This window comes from Lampris incognitus, chromosome 9 (assembly GCF_029633865.1).
Source record: "Lampris incognitus isolate fLamInc1 chromosome 9, fLamInc1.hap2, whole genome shotgun sequence".
NCBI classification, from domain to species: Eukaryota; Metazoa; Chordata; class Actinopteri; order Lampriformes; family Lampridae; genus Lampris; species Lampris incognitus.
The window spans coordinates 52,773,730-52,787,060 of NC_079219.1; the positions used below are offsets into that span (position 1 = coordinate 52,773,730).

Sequence of the window (13,331 nt, forward strand, 5' to 3'; positions counted from 1 at the left end):
ATCCACGACCCAACAAGTGAACGTCTAAAATACAGTCCCGAGCTCCAGGAGACACTTTCACTGAACGTCAAATGAAACGGAGGTTGTTCTTGCAGAGAGACGGTTCGTATTGACGAGTCAGTCCCCCGGTCACGTGGCGTCCGCAGGGGAAGAGGAGCCTGCAGGCTTCGTTCTGCGTCTCCAGGCGCTGACGGAGCTTCTGGGAGCGTCTGTCATCTCCATCCGCGGATCGGGGCGGGGGGGGGGGCGGGTTTAAAGGGTCTCGCCGCAGGAGACGGACAGTGAACCCAACAGCCTTCGGTGCTCCCGTGTGGTGGAGGACGAAGGACTGTTTAACCTCTGTGTGACGTAACTTTCCCTCGGCCACTCCAGCGGTATCACCGCCAGCCAGCCCGTGTTGAACCTTCACAGGTGTCCAGCATATTTCCACGTGTGGTAAAACTGCGCGATGTTTGGCTGCAGCGGTGGGCGGATTTGGACGGGCGCGCTCCCGTGCGCGCGCCCGTCCGAAACTTGTCCATTAAAACTCATCGTGTTTTTTTTTTCTTGCACCCTCGTTACGCTTGATGGCGAACGGGACAGGAGTGGAAACAAAGCCCCCCCCCCCCCAGCAGAAGCGTCCGGGCGCTAATATTGGCACCGAGAGCAGCTGGCAGGCGGACTCCAGTTATTTTAGCGCACACCGATGCAGAGGAAAGATTTAATGGGCATTGGCTGGCATGCCCCCCCCTCCTTCTAGAGGAGGCGTAGGGGGGGAGGGGAGGGGAAGGGGGGAGCCGAGGAAGAAGACGACAGACAAGACTCAGAGAGAGAGAGGGAGAGAGAGAGAGAGAGAGAGAGAGGTGTCCTGCTGTGGTTGGGAAACAGAAAGTGAGGCCACTGTACGTTGAGCAGCATGGTGTTCCTAACGCTTGGATTGTATATTCCTCTGTTGTTTTCTTATGTCCTGGCTCAGTCTTCCCTATTTGACAACATTCTTTCGTTGCCCGCAGGTAAGGCTGGAGTTGTTTTGCGCGTGCGTGCGTGCATGCGTGCATTGCGCGCGCGCGTGTGTTTACATTCAGCGTATCAAACATGTCGGGGTGCGTTCGGGGTGCGACAGTCAGTTGCAGTGCACGGCTAAATTTTGATCAATCACCCGTCTGTTGACCTTTCCAAATTTCACTTGTTTTTATGTTCCTGCGGCTCACATGTTGGACGAGGAGGCCTCTATAAATAGCGAGGCCATCTACAGTTCCTCGGCGAGGAGCATGTGGTCCCGTATAACTGTACCCGACCCTCGGAACTCTCCTGGACCGGTGACACGATTTTGATTAGTCTGCACCTGTTACTCGTTACCTTGGTCCCTCCATCTTCGTGTGGGGTTGTTTTTTGTGTGTGTGCAAATGTCTCTTCCGTTAACTGTGTGCAGGGGATGGCAAAACACGGGGGTCTGTATTTGCAAAGTCTCAGTGTTTCACCCACCCGTTCCATGGGAATAACCTCAGACTGGGTTGTAGCACCTGTTATGTCAAATCCTGTCTCCCTTGTAGAATACGAAGCCCTCGCCTTGTATTCGGTTAAAGCGAGCCTTGGTTATTACAGTTCTACATGACGTGAGGAAATGGAAAAATAGCGACGTGATGATTGTTTAATTGATTTGTTTACAGTTTTTTTTCCACAACCTAAGCAACACAAGCAGCTGTGGCTCCCCCGCATCTTCTTAAATGGACACGGAGAGCAAAAGTTAACGTTTATGGAGCAAAAAATCCGTTTATTCTTCTGTGCAAAGGCTCCATCGCTGGGGTTTAAGATGCGGGGACCATATTGTCGCGATGGACCTGCGACGATGTGCACTTCCACGCGTCAGCACACTTCACGCAGTCGGGGATACATATTCTGCAGGGGATACGACATTTAGCGCAATACCCCGCATGCACAATGAGGCAGGTCCCTTAGTTAAAGACGTTTGTGAGGAGCAAGTCAGCCCACAAGTTCGCATCCTCCCCGCCTGTCCGGGTCCTCCCCTGACTCTTACTCTGAAGTGAATAATAATTATCTCGTTATTCTTTCATCTGCTCTCGTGACGCACGTGTTCTTCCTGTGTGCTCGCCTTGCAGCTCTCCGATCCCCGGGGCAGCGGAGGTTCACCCCCTGCTGTCTGCTGAACCCCCCGCCGCCCCCGCTGTTTCCTCCGCCACCTTCACTTTGGCGCCGCCACGCACACGTGAGTCAAAAGTCATGTGACCCGTCCTTGCGCCGTATGTGGCGCTGACGTGTGTTTGGGTCACATGACCCGGCTGCTGCATGTGCCGGAAAGAACGAAATTGCAACGCTAATATTTTTTTTCTCCAGCGTCGCTTACGACTCGAGTCGTCATGCAGTCTGTACTGTGTCTTTGTAATGGAAGAAGTGTGAGGGGTCTAATCCAGTTTCGTTGTTTTTCTCTTTTTAAAAGAGCTCCCTAATTACAAAAAATACACATACAGGAATCCACATAACAGCCATGTACATACTACAACCTCCAAGAGGAAACAGAAACTCACAATGAACAAAACAGATTCCCCATTTAAAATATAACAATGTTCTATACAATGAAAAAATACATGAGTGTGGGGGGGGGCCTTAGGGGCCCTGTAATGGCCTGGCGGCCTGTCCAGGGTGTCCCCCCCCCCCACCTGCCGCCCAGTGGCTGCTGGGATAGGCTCCAGCATCCCCGCCACCCTGAGAGCAGGATAAGCGGTTGGGATAATGGATGGATGAATAGAAAATAGTAAAATTAAATAAAAAGAAAAAAGAGAGGAAAACAGTTGCATTAAATTTGAAAATAAATAAAAGAAGAAAGAAGCATTAAGTCACCGAATTGTCACGAGGATCCTTTAAAAATGCTGTCGTAGTAGGTTTAACAATTCAGTTTCTCTCAGTCGGTGTTTTGGTTCTGATGCAAATGACGTCACCGGATACTCGTTTACATACAGCCAATCAGATCAAATCATCGTCGAAATTCCACCCACCCTTACCGCCAACCCTTGCTTGTAACTGTCACTCAAACGTCAGCTCATGAATATTAACAAGGACTAGACCGCCCCCTCACAGTTTTTGAGACAATTTAGTACAATTATTTATGACATTATAAATTTTGAATGATAAATTATAAAATTTAGTTACAGTTAGCTACAGGAATAAAAAAACGATATAGGTAAATGGTCAAGGTTTTTAGACATGAAAAGTTAATTCTGATTACTGCTCTCAGTCCGACTTTAATTGTTGGGGTCCATATGTCTGCCGAGTGTTTTGTGATGATAAGAGGCGGGAAGTCAAGAGTGCTCTCTGATATCAGCTGTCGCCTCAAGTGGGCCGTTGCCCCGTGATAAGAAAGCCAACAAGTGTCGTCGTGTTGTCATTTCCTAAAGAACACGAGGCTTCCTCGCTACCATGTCTCTCAATGCTGCAACACGAAAGCAGTTTGGAGAAAAGCTAAAATGTTTCCTTAATTATTTGTTCACACAGAATGAAGACAACTCATCCAATCATGGCCACAGACAGGAGACAGATAATGAGGAGGAAGGTCACGGCTGTGTCCCAGGTCCCCCGGGGCCCGTTGGTCCCCCTGGACCTCAGGTAGGAAGCAAAACCTTAATGGCCCCGTGCTGACCTCTCAATCACAACCTTTACTGCTAATTTCCAGTGTAAATTAACGAGTGCTGGTTATTAGTACGGCTGGCAACACTTGGTTTGTGTGTTTACTACATGCAGATGTTTTGGACCGCGGCGTGGTCTGCAGGTGTCTGCACTCGAGTCCTCAACAACACATTTCCCTCCAGCTCCATCTTTATTTTTTACAACTGGAGATGCACCGAGTTCTTGCATGAGCGGGGGAATGGGGATTTCTCTGACCCCCTTTGCAACACAGTCGCCCATTAACGCTCTGGATTTAGCCTGCGACGCAAATAGCCTTTTTCCACCGGCTGCCAATGAATGCTGCACGCACCATTCTTAGAAACTGGCCATAGACTAGGTCTGCCCGGGGAGGCGCAACGGCTCGCGTAAATTCCAGTGGCGGGGCCATCCAACACAAATACATTGGTGTCCTTAATGGAATTGGCAATAACAAAAGATTTGTTTTGCAAAAAAAAAAAAAACCAAACGAAAAATACTTGGGAGGTGGGGTGATGTCGGTATTTGAAATCCCAACCAGTTTTCCTTGTTATTATGAAATAACGGCAAGTTTGTTTGCCCCTCTCGGCTGTCCTTCAAGAATCAAAATCAGATTTGTTGGCCGAGTGTGTGTTTCCACGCACAAAGAATTTGTCTGTGTTTCGGCGGACGTGGCTCAGCATTAGACGATACACAACAACAGCGAACGGCTTGAGGTGAAGGGAGGCTAGACAATGAATTATAAAGGTTGGCTGGGGATTAGGGACTACTGTCAGCAGACAGGCTAAATATTGCGCTACAACACACACACTTGTCTATGGGTATAAGAACAGATAAGTGGGGTACAGTGTTGACGTTAAAAAGCTGCAGCATGAAGTAGTAATGTAGTACAGATGGAGAAAACGACCGTGATTATGTAGAGTACTATAGTGCAGGCAGTAATATAAATACAGATATACGGCTGGTAAGCATAAACATATGAACGGGGGGGGGGGGTAAAGAAGGGTTAACAACACTGCAGCATTGTCAGAAGACCCAGCAGTGTATGTAGACTACACACGTTTGTGTCCTCCGTTGCAAAAAATACTGTGATTTATTTGACGTCAACGTCTGAATCTTTACTGGTTTTCATTCACGTAGAGCAGTGAAAATAGTTCCCGGCTAACGGTTTTAAAGTCTCATTTACATAAGCCTTGGTGTTTGTTTTGAGCTCTTTGTTTGCCCCGATGTGCACGGTTGAACCAGCGGCGTGCAGCGCAGCCATGCTTCAGCGTGCAAGAGGCCGACGGGCACACTTCTTCTTGAATCAATAGTGGCCACTCAGCCCTTAGCTGATTGAGGCTGCAGGGCTGGAATCGGTCTCGGGGAACAGCGATGAATTGCAAGTAGATTGTTACGGGAAATAAACCTAATTCCAACGGATAAGATTTTCCAAAGACGTGCATAATCATGTATGCCTTCATTATGTGTACCAATTCTGATGTAGTTAGTAGCCTATATTATATATTGCAGCTCTCATACAAAGAAATAGTTTTAAATATAGATTTTCATGAGTGCGGCTAATTGGGCTTCAGCAGAGGCTTGCAGGCGAGAAACACAAATCCCTGGTGTGTGCAAGCTTATATTGTGATAAAACTTCCTGATTCTGACTCTCATATGTCGTACGATGTATTGTCTTTTATTATCGTCAGGGTCCGCCTGGTTTACCCGGTACAGGAGCGTCCAAAGGAGAGAAGGTGAGGGTACTATAACCTATCAGCTGCCATTTTCTTATAAGCTTATGAGGACTTATTTAACCCGCTTGGACTCGTCTCCATTCACAAAACCATACTTTATCATTTGAGCGGTTACTGACCCTTAAAAAAGAAAGAAAAAAAAAGACTTTTTTTGCTGGAAATTCACTTGTCCTGTCTGTTTTCCGTCTCCCTTCCTCCACATCCTGCTGTCAGGGAGAAATTGGAAGACCTGGACAAAAGGTAAGAGTTTCCATTAATCACTCCATTTTCTCCGCTAAGTGGATTTGCTTCAAAAATGAGATACAGCGCTGCCGGGGCCTGGTTATGCACCATGATGAAGACCGCTAGTGGGGACAACCTTGACAGGGGACACATACGCTGTAAACCGACCCACATCGCAGCCGCTGAGATGGGCTGACGGCGGGCGAGGGCGATACCTCAGGTCCAACATCACGGACCTGAGGTATCGCCTCAGGCCCGTGGCTGCTTACAGTCGGTCATCCCGTTGACCCACTGAAAGACATCCAGCATCTCGGTTCCCCGTCAGACTGCCCCATTGATCTGATTAGAATCGCAGGACCCCGCCCCCCCACATTTCCACCACCGCCCTTCGCCCCAGCTTTACATTCGACTCTATCGGCGGTGCTTGGCGGGGACGGTTGGAGGAGGAGAAGTGACCCCTTAAATGACCAGTTGTTGTGGTGAAGCATTAAAAGTAGTCCCGTTGGGGGGGGCTTCAGTGCCGGCGGTCTGACCGGGCAGCCTCGCAGCGCTGCAGTGCAATTTAGCTTAGTGCTTCGGCCCCGGGGGTCGTAAATCATTTTATTTCCTACAAGCGCAGACCTCCTGTGCTATATACAGCCTATCATTTAATTAAAGAGAGCGAAGTGACAGGCCTCATTAAAGTCATTCTGCCCCCATGTGTGCAGCTGTACTCCTGTCTGATAAAGAGTGTAGCAGGCCGGCCGACGAGCCAACCCAGCAAACCTCGCATTTGGGTTTCATTTTTCTGTGTGAACGACGGACGCACGGAAACGAGAGTTGCCGTGTTGTTTTGGGGTTCTGACTGTGTTCTGGTTTAAGAACCATTAAATGGTCGGCGCAGGATCCGTCAGGTAATGCCGGGTCTGGAGGAGGTTAGCGGGTCAGTGACATTTCTGGTTGTGTCTCAGGGTCGGACGGGTCCTCCTGGTCTCCCCGGGAGGCAGGGAGCAGCTGGGTGGCCGGGGCCAAATGGACCCAAAGTGAGTAAGTCCCATTCCATAATGTGGATGATATATGATGTAATATCAGACAGTGTGACCAGTATCTTGTGACTGAATACAAAATACTACAATAACACCCGATATATGAAAAGCCAATGCTCCCGTTATTCCTCAAATTGTTTTTCAAAGGGCTGTCTTACTTATGGATGTATGAATGGAATGGCAAAAACTAAAACAACTTTGACCGATTTGTTCCAGGGAGAGAAAGGGGACACGGGGCTGATGGGTTTGCCTGGACCAAGAGGACCGATTGGGCCCAAGGTGGGGAGAGAAATCTCAAGATGAGAAAAATAAATTCAGTCGCAGGTTTTGGGAATTTAATTCACTACACTAGGCCCTTAGAAGTTTCAATCATCCCTGATTTTTCACTTCTGGTCTCTGATTCCAGGGTCTGGCTGGATATAAAGGGGAAAAGGTACGTGACCGGTCAGATAGTCAGTACACAGCAACAAGGACGGACAAGATTTGCTTGTCCATGTAAAGGAAGTGAACAGATTAAAACCGAATTCTCTTTTTTTTTTTTGTCTGCAGTCTTTTCCATGTGATGCATTGTTATCTCTTCCACCAGGGCTCCCATGGTGAACGTGGTGAAATTGGGGTGAAAGGGGAAAAGGTGGGCAAAGTTCATTGAAAGTCTCTGTCTAAAATCAATACCAGATGGTAAAATACTTTTTTATAATCCGTATCCAAGTCAAATGTGCACCAGTATTGTACATGTGGGGCAGAATGGGGCTTGGTGCTTCCTGCTGTTCTCTCAGAGAGGCGGTCCTGGGCCCCGTCCCGGCCTTCCTGCTGGAGCTCCTATGTCTGGAGTTTCCATATTCACACAGGACATACAAGACGGTGACAAATTAAAGGAAAACCCAGCATGATCTGTCAGGCCACCACGAGCCTCCGGAACAGCTTCAGTGCTCCTTGTCATAGATGCTACAAGTTTCCGAACTCTACTGGAGGGATGGACACCGTTCTTCCAAAAGATGTTCCCTCATTTGGTGTTTTGATGGTGGTGGTGGAGAGCACTGTGTAACACGTTGGTCCAAAATCTCCCATAGGTGTTCAACTGGGTTGAGATCTGGTGACTGTGAAGGCCATAGCATATGATTTACATCATGTTCATACTCGTCAAACCATGCAGTGACCTCCTCGTACCCTGTGGATGGGGGCATCGTCATCCTGGAAGAGACCACTTCCATCAGGATAGAAACGTCTCATCATAGGATAAAGATGATCACTCAGAATAACTTTGTATTGATCTGCAGTGACCCTTCCCTCTAAGGGGACAAGTGGACACAAACCATGCCAGGAAAATACCCCCCACACCATAACTCAGCCCCGGACCCTCTCACTGTAGGGGTCAAGCATTCAGGTTTCTCCTTTCATTTGTCACCCGTCCATGTATGTGAGATGAGTTTGGAGACTAAATAATTGCCCTAGGTATAGTTTTGAGTGGCTGGGTGCGTTTGGCTCTGTGCTCGACCAATGACCTGTCCAGGGTGACTCCCTGCTCTCTGTAGCCCCCCCCCCCCATGACCCTGAAATAGATTAAGCTAGTGAAGAGAATGTGAATGAATGAATGAAAAGCACCTTCAGCACACCTTCGGAAGTGGATAACATTTCAGCTGGTATTTCTCTTTTTCTTCATCTGCAGGGCACGATGGGATTCCCAGGAATGCTTGGACAGAAAGTGAGCAGAACATTCAAGCAGGACCTTCCATTTTATGGCTCAGAATTACAAGGTTGGAATTTGACTGATGAATGAAACGAGATGTAAATTAATGGTTTCTTGTACAGGGTGAAATGGGTCCGAAAGGAGAACCGGGAATCTCAGGAAATAGAGGACCCACCGGCCGACCCGGGAAGAGAGGGAAGCAGGTGAGGATCCTGTTTCATATGGATGTGACAACACACAGTAACATGCAGTTTAGTGTATACTTTCCAAGCAGTCATCTGTTTTTGTGTTCTCTGAAACATGAGAGGTATTGAAGGTGTGCTGCCTTAAATAATGTTATCCTACAGGTATTTGTGTATTACATCCTGTGTATTCTTTTGGTCACATGATCAGGGGGTGAAGGGGGACACGGGGCGCCTGGGCCCCATCGGCCCTGTAGGGCCACGAGGATCTCCAGGCCTCCCTGGTCCTCCTGGTTTACCAGCCACAGGTGAAAACCTTCTTTCTAACTTTTCATAATACATGCTGCCAAGTGAATACACAATTACTGTAAAAAAATACAAATAGTGTACATACTTTACGGTACAGACAGAAGGTGATGCTATCTATCCAGATTAAGATAAGAAGAAGGTAAAGTAATATGTTAAGTAATGCACAACGTAATGTCCATGTAGTAATAACCAGTTCAACAGGGACCAATGTGAAAGTTGAGTCCATATAAAGCAGACTGGTTCTTCTGTCAGAGGAGGGACCAAGTCATTGTTTTCCAAGTCCCAAATTTTGAGTTTCAAGTCCTAATCAAGTCATTATGTGCTCTTCATCAAATTCAATACCATTTACAAATGTTAACAACAGAGTAATAGTAAATATACTAAATTTGTGCAAATCATGAATGCTTTTTGAAACATGCATTTTTTTATGGATTGATTCCCAGCGGATCTGTAATTATGGAAATAAAGGGTTGATTGTCTGCACACTTTTTAAAAGCTTTTTGTCTTTGGGCATGGAGATCTCAACTCTTTCAAGTCAAAAGATTCAAGTCCAAGTAAAGTGACCAGTCATTGTTGTTAAAGTCAGTCGAGTTGAGTCTATTTTTAGTTTTGTCAAGTCAAGCGTCTACTACTGCTACTACTACTATTACTTTCGGCTGCTCCTGTTAGGGGTCGCTACAGCGGATCATCCGTTTCCATCTCTTCCTGTCTTCTGCATCTTCCTCTGTCACACCTGCCACCTGCATATCCTCCCTCACCACATCCATAAACCTCCTCTTTGGCCTTCCTGTTTTCCTCTTCCCTGGCAGCTCCATATTCAGCATCCTTCTCCCAATATACCCAGCATCTCTCCTCCACACATGTCCAAACCATCTCAATCTCGCCTCTTTTGCTTTGTCTCCAAACCGTCCAGCCTGAGCTGTCCCTCTAATACTCGTTCCTAATCCTGTCCTTCTTCATCACTCCCAATGAAAATCTTAGCATCTTCAACTCCGTCACCTCCGTGTCTCTGCCTCCTGTCTTTTCATCAGTGCCACTGTCTCCAAACCATATAACATAACTGGTCTCACCACCACCTTGTAAACCTTCCCTTTAACTCTTGCTGGTACCCTTCTGTCCCAAATCACTCCTGACACTCTTCTCCACCCACTCCACCCTGCCTGCACCCTCTTCTTCACCTCTCTTCTAGACTCCCCGTTACTTTGGACAGTCAACTCCCAAGTATTTAAACTCATATGCCTTCACCACCTCTACTCCTTGCATCCTCACCATTCCACTGTCCTCCCTCTCATTCACGCATAGGTATTCTGTCTTGCTCCTACTGACTTTCATTCCTCTTCTCTCCAGTGCATACCTCCACCTCTCCAGGCTCTCCTCAACCTGCACCCTACTCTCGCTACAGATCACAATGTCATCCGCAAACATCATAGTCCACGGAGACTCCTGCCTGATCTCATCCGTCAACCTGTCATCACCATTGCAAACAAGAAAGGGCTCAGAGCCGATCCTTGGTGTAATCCCACCTCCACCTTGAACCCATCTGTCACTCCAACCACACACCTCACCACTGTCACACTTCCCTAATACATATCCTGCACCACTCCTACATACTTCTCTGCAACTCCCAACTTCCTCATACAATACCACACCTCCTCTCTCAGCACCGTCATGTGCTTTCTCTAAATCCACAAAGACAGTGTAACTCCTTCTGGCCTTCTCTATACTTCTCCATCAACATTCTCAAAGCAAACATCACATCTGTGGTGCTCTTTCGTGGCATGAAACCATACTGCTGCTCGCTGATCATCACCTCTCCTCTTAACCAAGCTTCTATTACTCTTTCCCATATCTTCATGCTGTGGCTGATCAACTGCCTCTGTACTTGCTGCAGTTCTGCACATCACCCTTATTCTTTAAAATCGGTACCAGTATGCTTCTTCTCCACTCCTCAGGCATCCTCTCACTTTCCAAGATTGTGTTAAACCATCTAGTTAAAAACTCCACCGCCATCTCTCCTAAACATCTCTATGCCTCCACTTGTCAAGTGTAAAGTCATCAAATTTGTAACTTGAGTCTGACTCGAGTCCAAGTCATGTGACTCAAGTCCACACCTCTGACTTCCATGGCTCAGCATGTTTTCTGGACTCCTAGTTTGTGTTTGGGGGACAAAAAGTTTTTGTGCGAGATGAAGCAGCGCTCCATGTCATCAAAAAGTAAGAACACATTACAGCAGCGTAAGAGCTAACACCAGTAGTCTGATTTAGCACCAGAGCAACCAAATCTACCTGAGGTGAAAGAAGACCCTGTAGTCATGACATCAAGCACTCAAAACGGATTTGCAGATGGCAAGCCCCTTTACAGATTTACAAACACTGTGTCACCACATCATTAAAGTGGCAGCTGCGATCTCGTTCGGGTTTCTGTGCTGATTGCGTGTCTTTGTTGATAGACGAGTCTAGGATGAAACATATCACAATATATGGAGAGATGGAGGTATTTATATCAGCTGGTGATCCTGGCCTGCCCTCCAGTCCTCTGTGTACCCAGCAACCTCTAGCCACCTTAAGTCTCTCGTTAAGCCACAGTATTTGGTTCTTAAGACAGTAGCCGTAGCTTTTTGGTTGCCTTTTTGAAGCTTTTGCACATACTGATTTTGTGCCTCTTCACTGGTTTTAGGGCTTTATATGCATGCAGCAAAGGGTGAGCGTGGGCCTCCGGGCCCCCCTGGAAGATGTAGCTGTAATTCTGTCAATAGTTCCCCATTTGAAGAGCACGGCTCCAGAAGCAGCTATCCCAGAGTGCCAGTGGTGAGCAAATTCCCGTCTCTCTCTCAATTACAATAAGTAAAATTCACAGTGTTCTCATATATCCTGTCTCATCACAGTTCGTCATGCACGATGCCAACTTAACTAAGCTCTGTGGCCAGCACATTCAGTGCAACTGCTATCTGATAATTCATGCTGAGATCTAATAAGCTTTAAAGGATTTTCGAATGGAGAAGTGATGCTACAAAGAATTTGACTCCAACAAACCTCCATCACCTTGACTCAGATATTTGTGGTCAGCAATGAAGAGGAACTCCAGCATCTCCATGCAGACAACGCCCTGGCGTTCCGCAAAGACCAGAGATCTCTCTATTTCAAAGACAGCGATGGCTGGCTACCAATTCAGGTGAGCCCCCTGTGTGGAGCTACCAGATAGCTATGTTTTTTTCTTGTTAGTTGTTTCACAATTTGTCTGCTGTGCAGGGCTGAACAATAGGTGGTTTCAGAATCGACATCACGATACACACATGTGCAATAGTCACATTGCAAATGATGCAGAATAACGCAAATTGGGCCCATCAGTCATGTTAGGCTAAAAACTCTCATTGCTTGATAGAAAACAAAATCCAGCAAGGTTTGCTTTTTTTATGACTTATCTTGAAGGAAAATATCGACGCTCATCTGACAAATGATATAATTTAGTCCAATTTAATGACTTCTTGCACAAATGTCTTATTTTGCACTCTTAATTCTCCCGAATCATTGCTGAATTATTTGCAAGCAGAGCTTTGAAAGTCAAAAGCTGCAGATATCCGATGAAACCATCTAACTCCTTTTTATTCTTTAACATCATAAGACATATTGCGCAAAAACAAAAAAAAATAATTGCAACGTTGTTTTTTCCCCCCATATAGTTCAGCCCTCGTACTGTCTCGCACACACCAGTGATTTCTTGAGCCAAATTTATTTTGCAGTTTTCTACATTTTCGTTTTCCAGTTCTTAAACTCTGTAAAAGCCTCTTTCTTTTCAGCTGACGCCGTTCCAGTCCATGGAAAACGCGCCAGATGAGGACGGGTACTGCGGCGATGGCATCGTGCAGATCCCCAACGGAGAGGAGTGCGATGACGGCGACAGGGTGGTCACAGATGGCTGCGTCAGTAAGTCACACGATACGATATCCCATAGCCTATGCCTACTCTGATGCCATATGCATCCTTTACTTATGTACAAATAACGTGACCTCCCCTCCCCCCCCTTTACTGAAGAGTGTAAACACGCCTACTGTGGGGATGGCTATCGCTACGAGGGGGCCGAGGAGTGTGATGGAAAGGACTTCGGCTATCAGACTTGCCACTCGTATCTTCCAGGGTAAGAATAATACAGCATCGTTTTGAGCCTCAGGATTAAAAACTGTCACAGTGAGAATCAAAGTCTGTTGGAAATAGGATCAGTCTATTTGCTGGGTCAGCCTGAGCACGATTACCGGCTGTGTGAAAAGATGGTGCCGTGTTTCGCTGACATGTTCCCCTGTCTCAACGGGGTGGTGTTTCCTGTTGTTTGCAGGTCATACGGCTATCTCAGGTGTACCCCATACTGTGTTATTGACTCCACAAACTGCAAGTACTTCACATGAGGAGGAGCCGGCACAACGCAGTGGGATCCTCCTTTTTTTCTTGTGTCTCGACACCAAACTGGATTATTTTGAAGCAAAAAAAAAAAAAAGAAGAAAAAAAATTAAGGCTGCAGGTGAGAGACTCTGCAAGAAGAG

At 46.9% G+C, this 13,331-nt stretch overlaps 1 protein-coding gene across 1 annotated transcript; it reads left to right on the top strand.

The window, feature by feature from the left end:
- The first annotated feature begins 837 nt into the window (after positions 1–837).
- On the top strand, positions 838–13,233 carry colq (collagen-like tail subunit (single strand of homotrimer) of asymmetric acetylcholinesterase). The gene is made up of 17 exons (XM_056286815.1): positions 838–992; positions 2,100–2,206; positions 3,490–3,600; positions 5,328–5,372; positions 5,586–5,612; positions 6,545–6,616; positions 6,836–6,898; positions 7,026–7,052; positions 7,206–7,250; positions 8,286–8,321; positions 8,429–8,509; positions 8,700–8,796; positions 11,474–11,604; positions 11,849–11,968; positions 12,579–12,720; positions 12,829–12,931; positions 13,127–13,233. The coding sequence occupies exons 1-17, from the start codon at positions 896–898 to the stop codon at positions 13,194–13,196; spliced, it is 1,374 nt and encodes a 457-aa protein (XP_056142790.1). The 5' UTR covers positions 838–895; the 3' UTR covers positions 13,197–13,233.
- Positions 13,234–13,331: the final 98 nt, after the last annotated feature.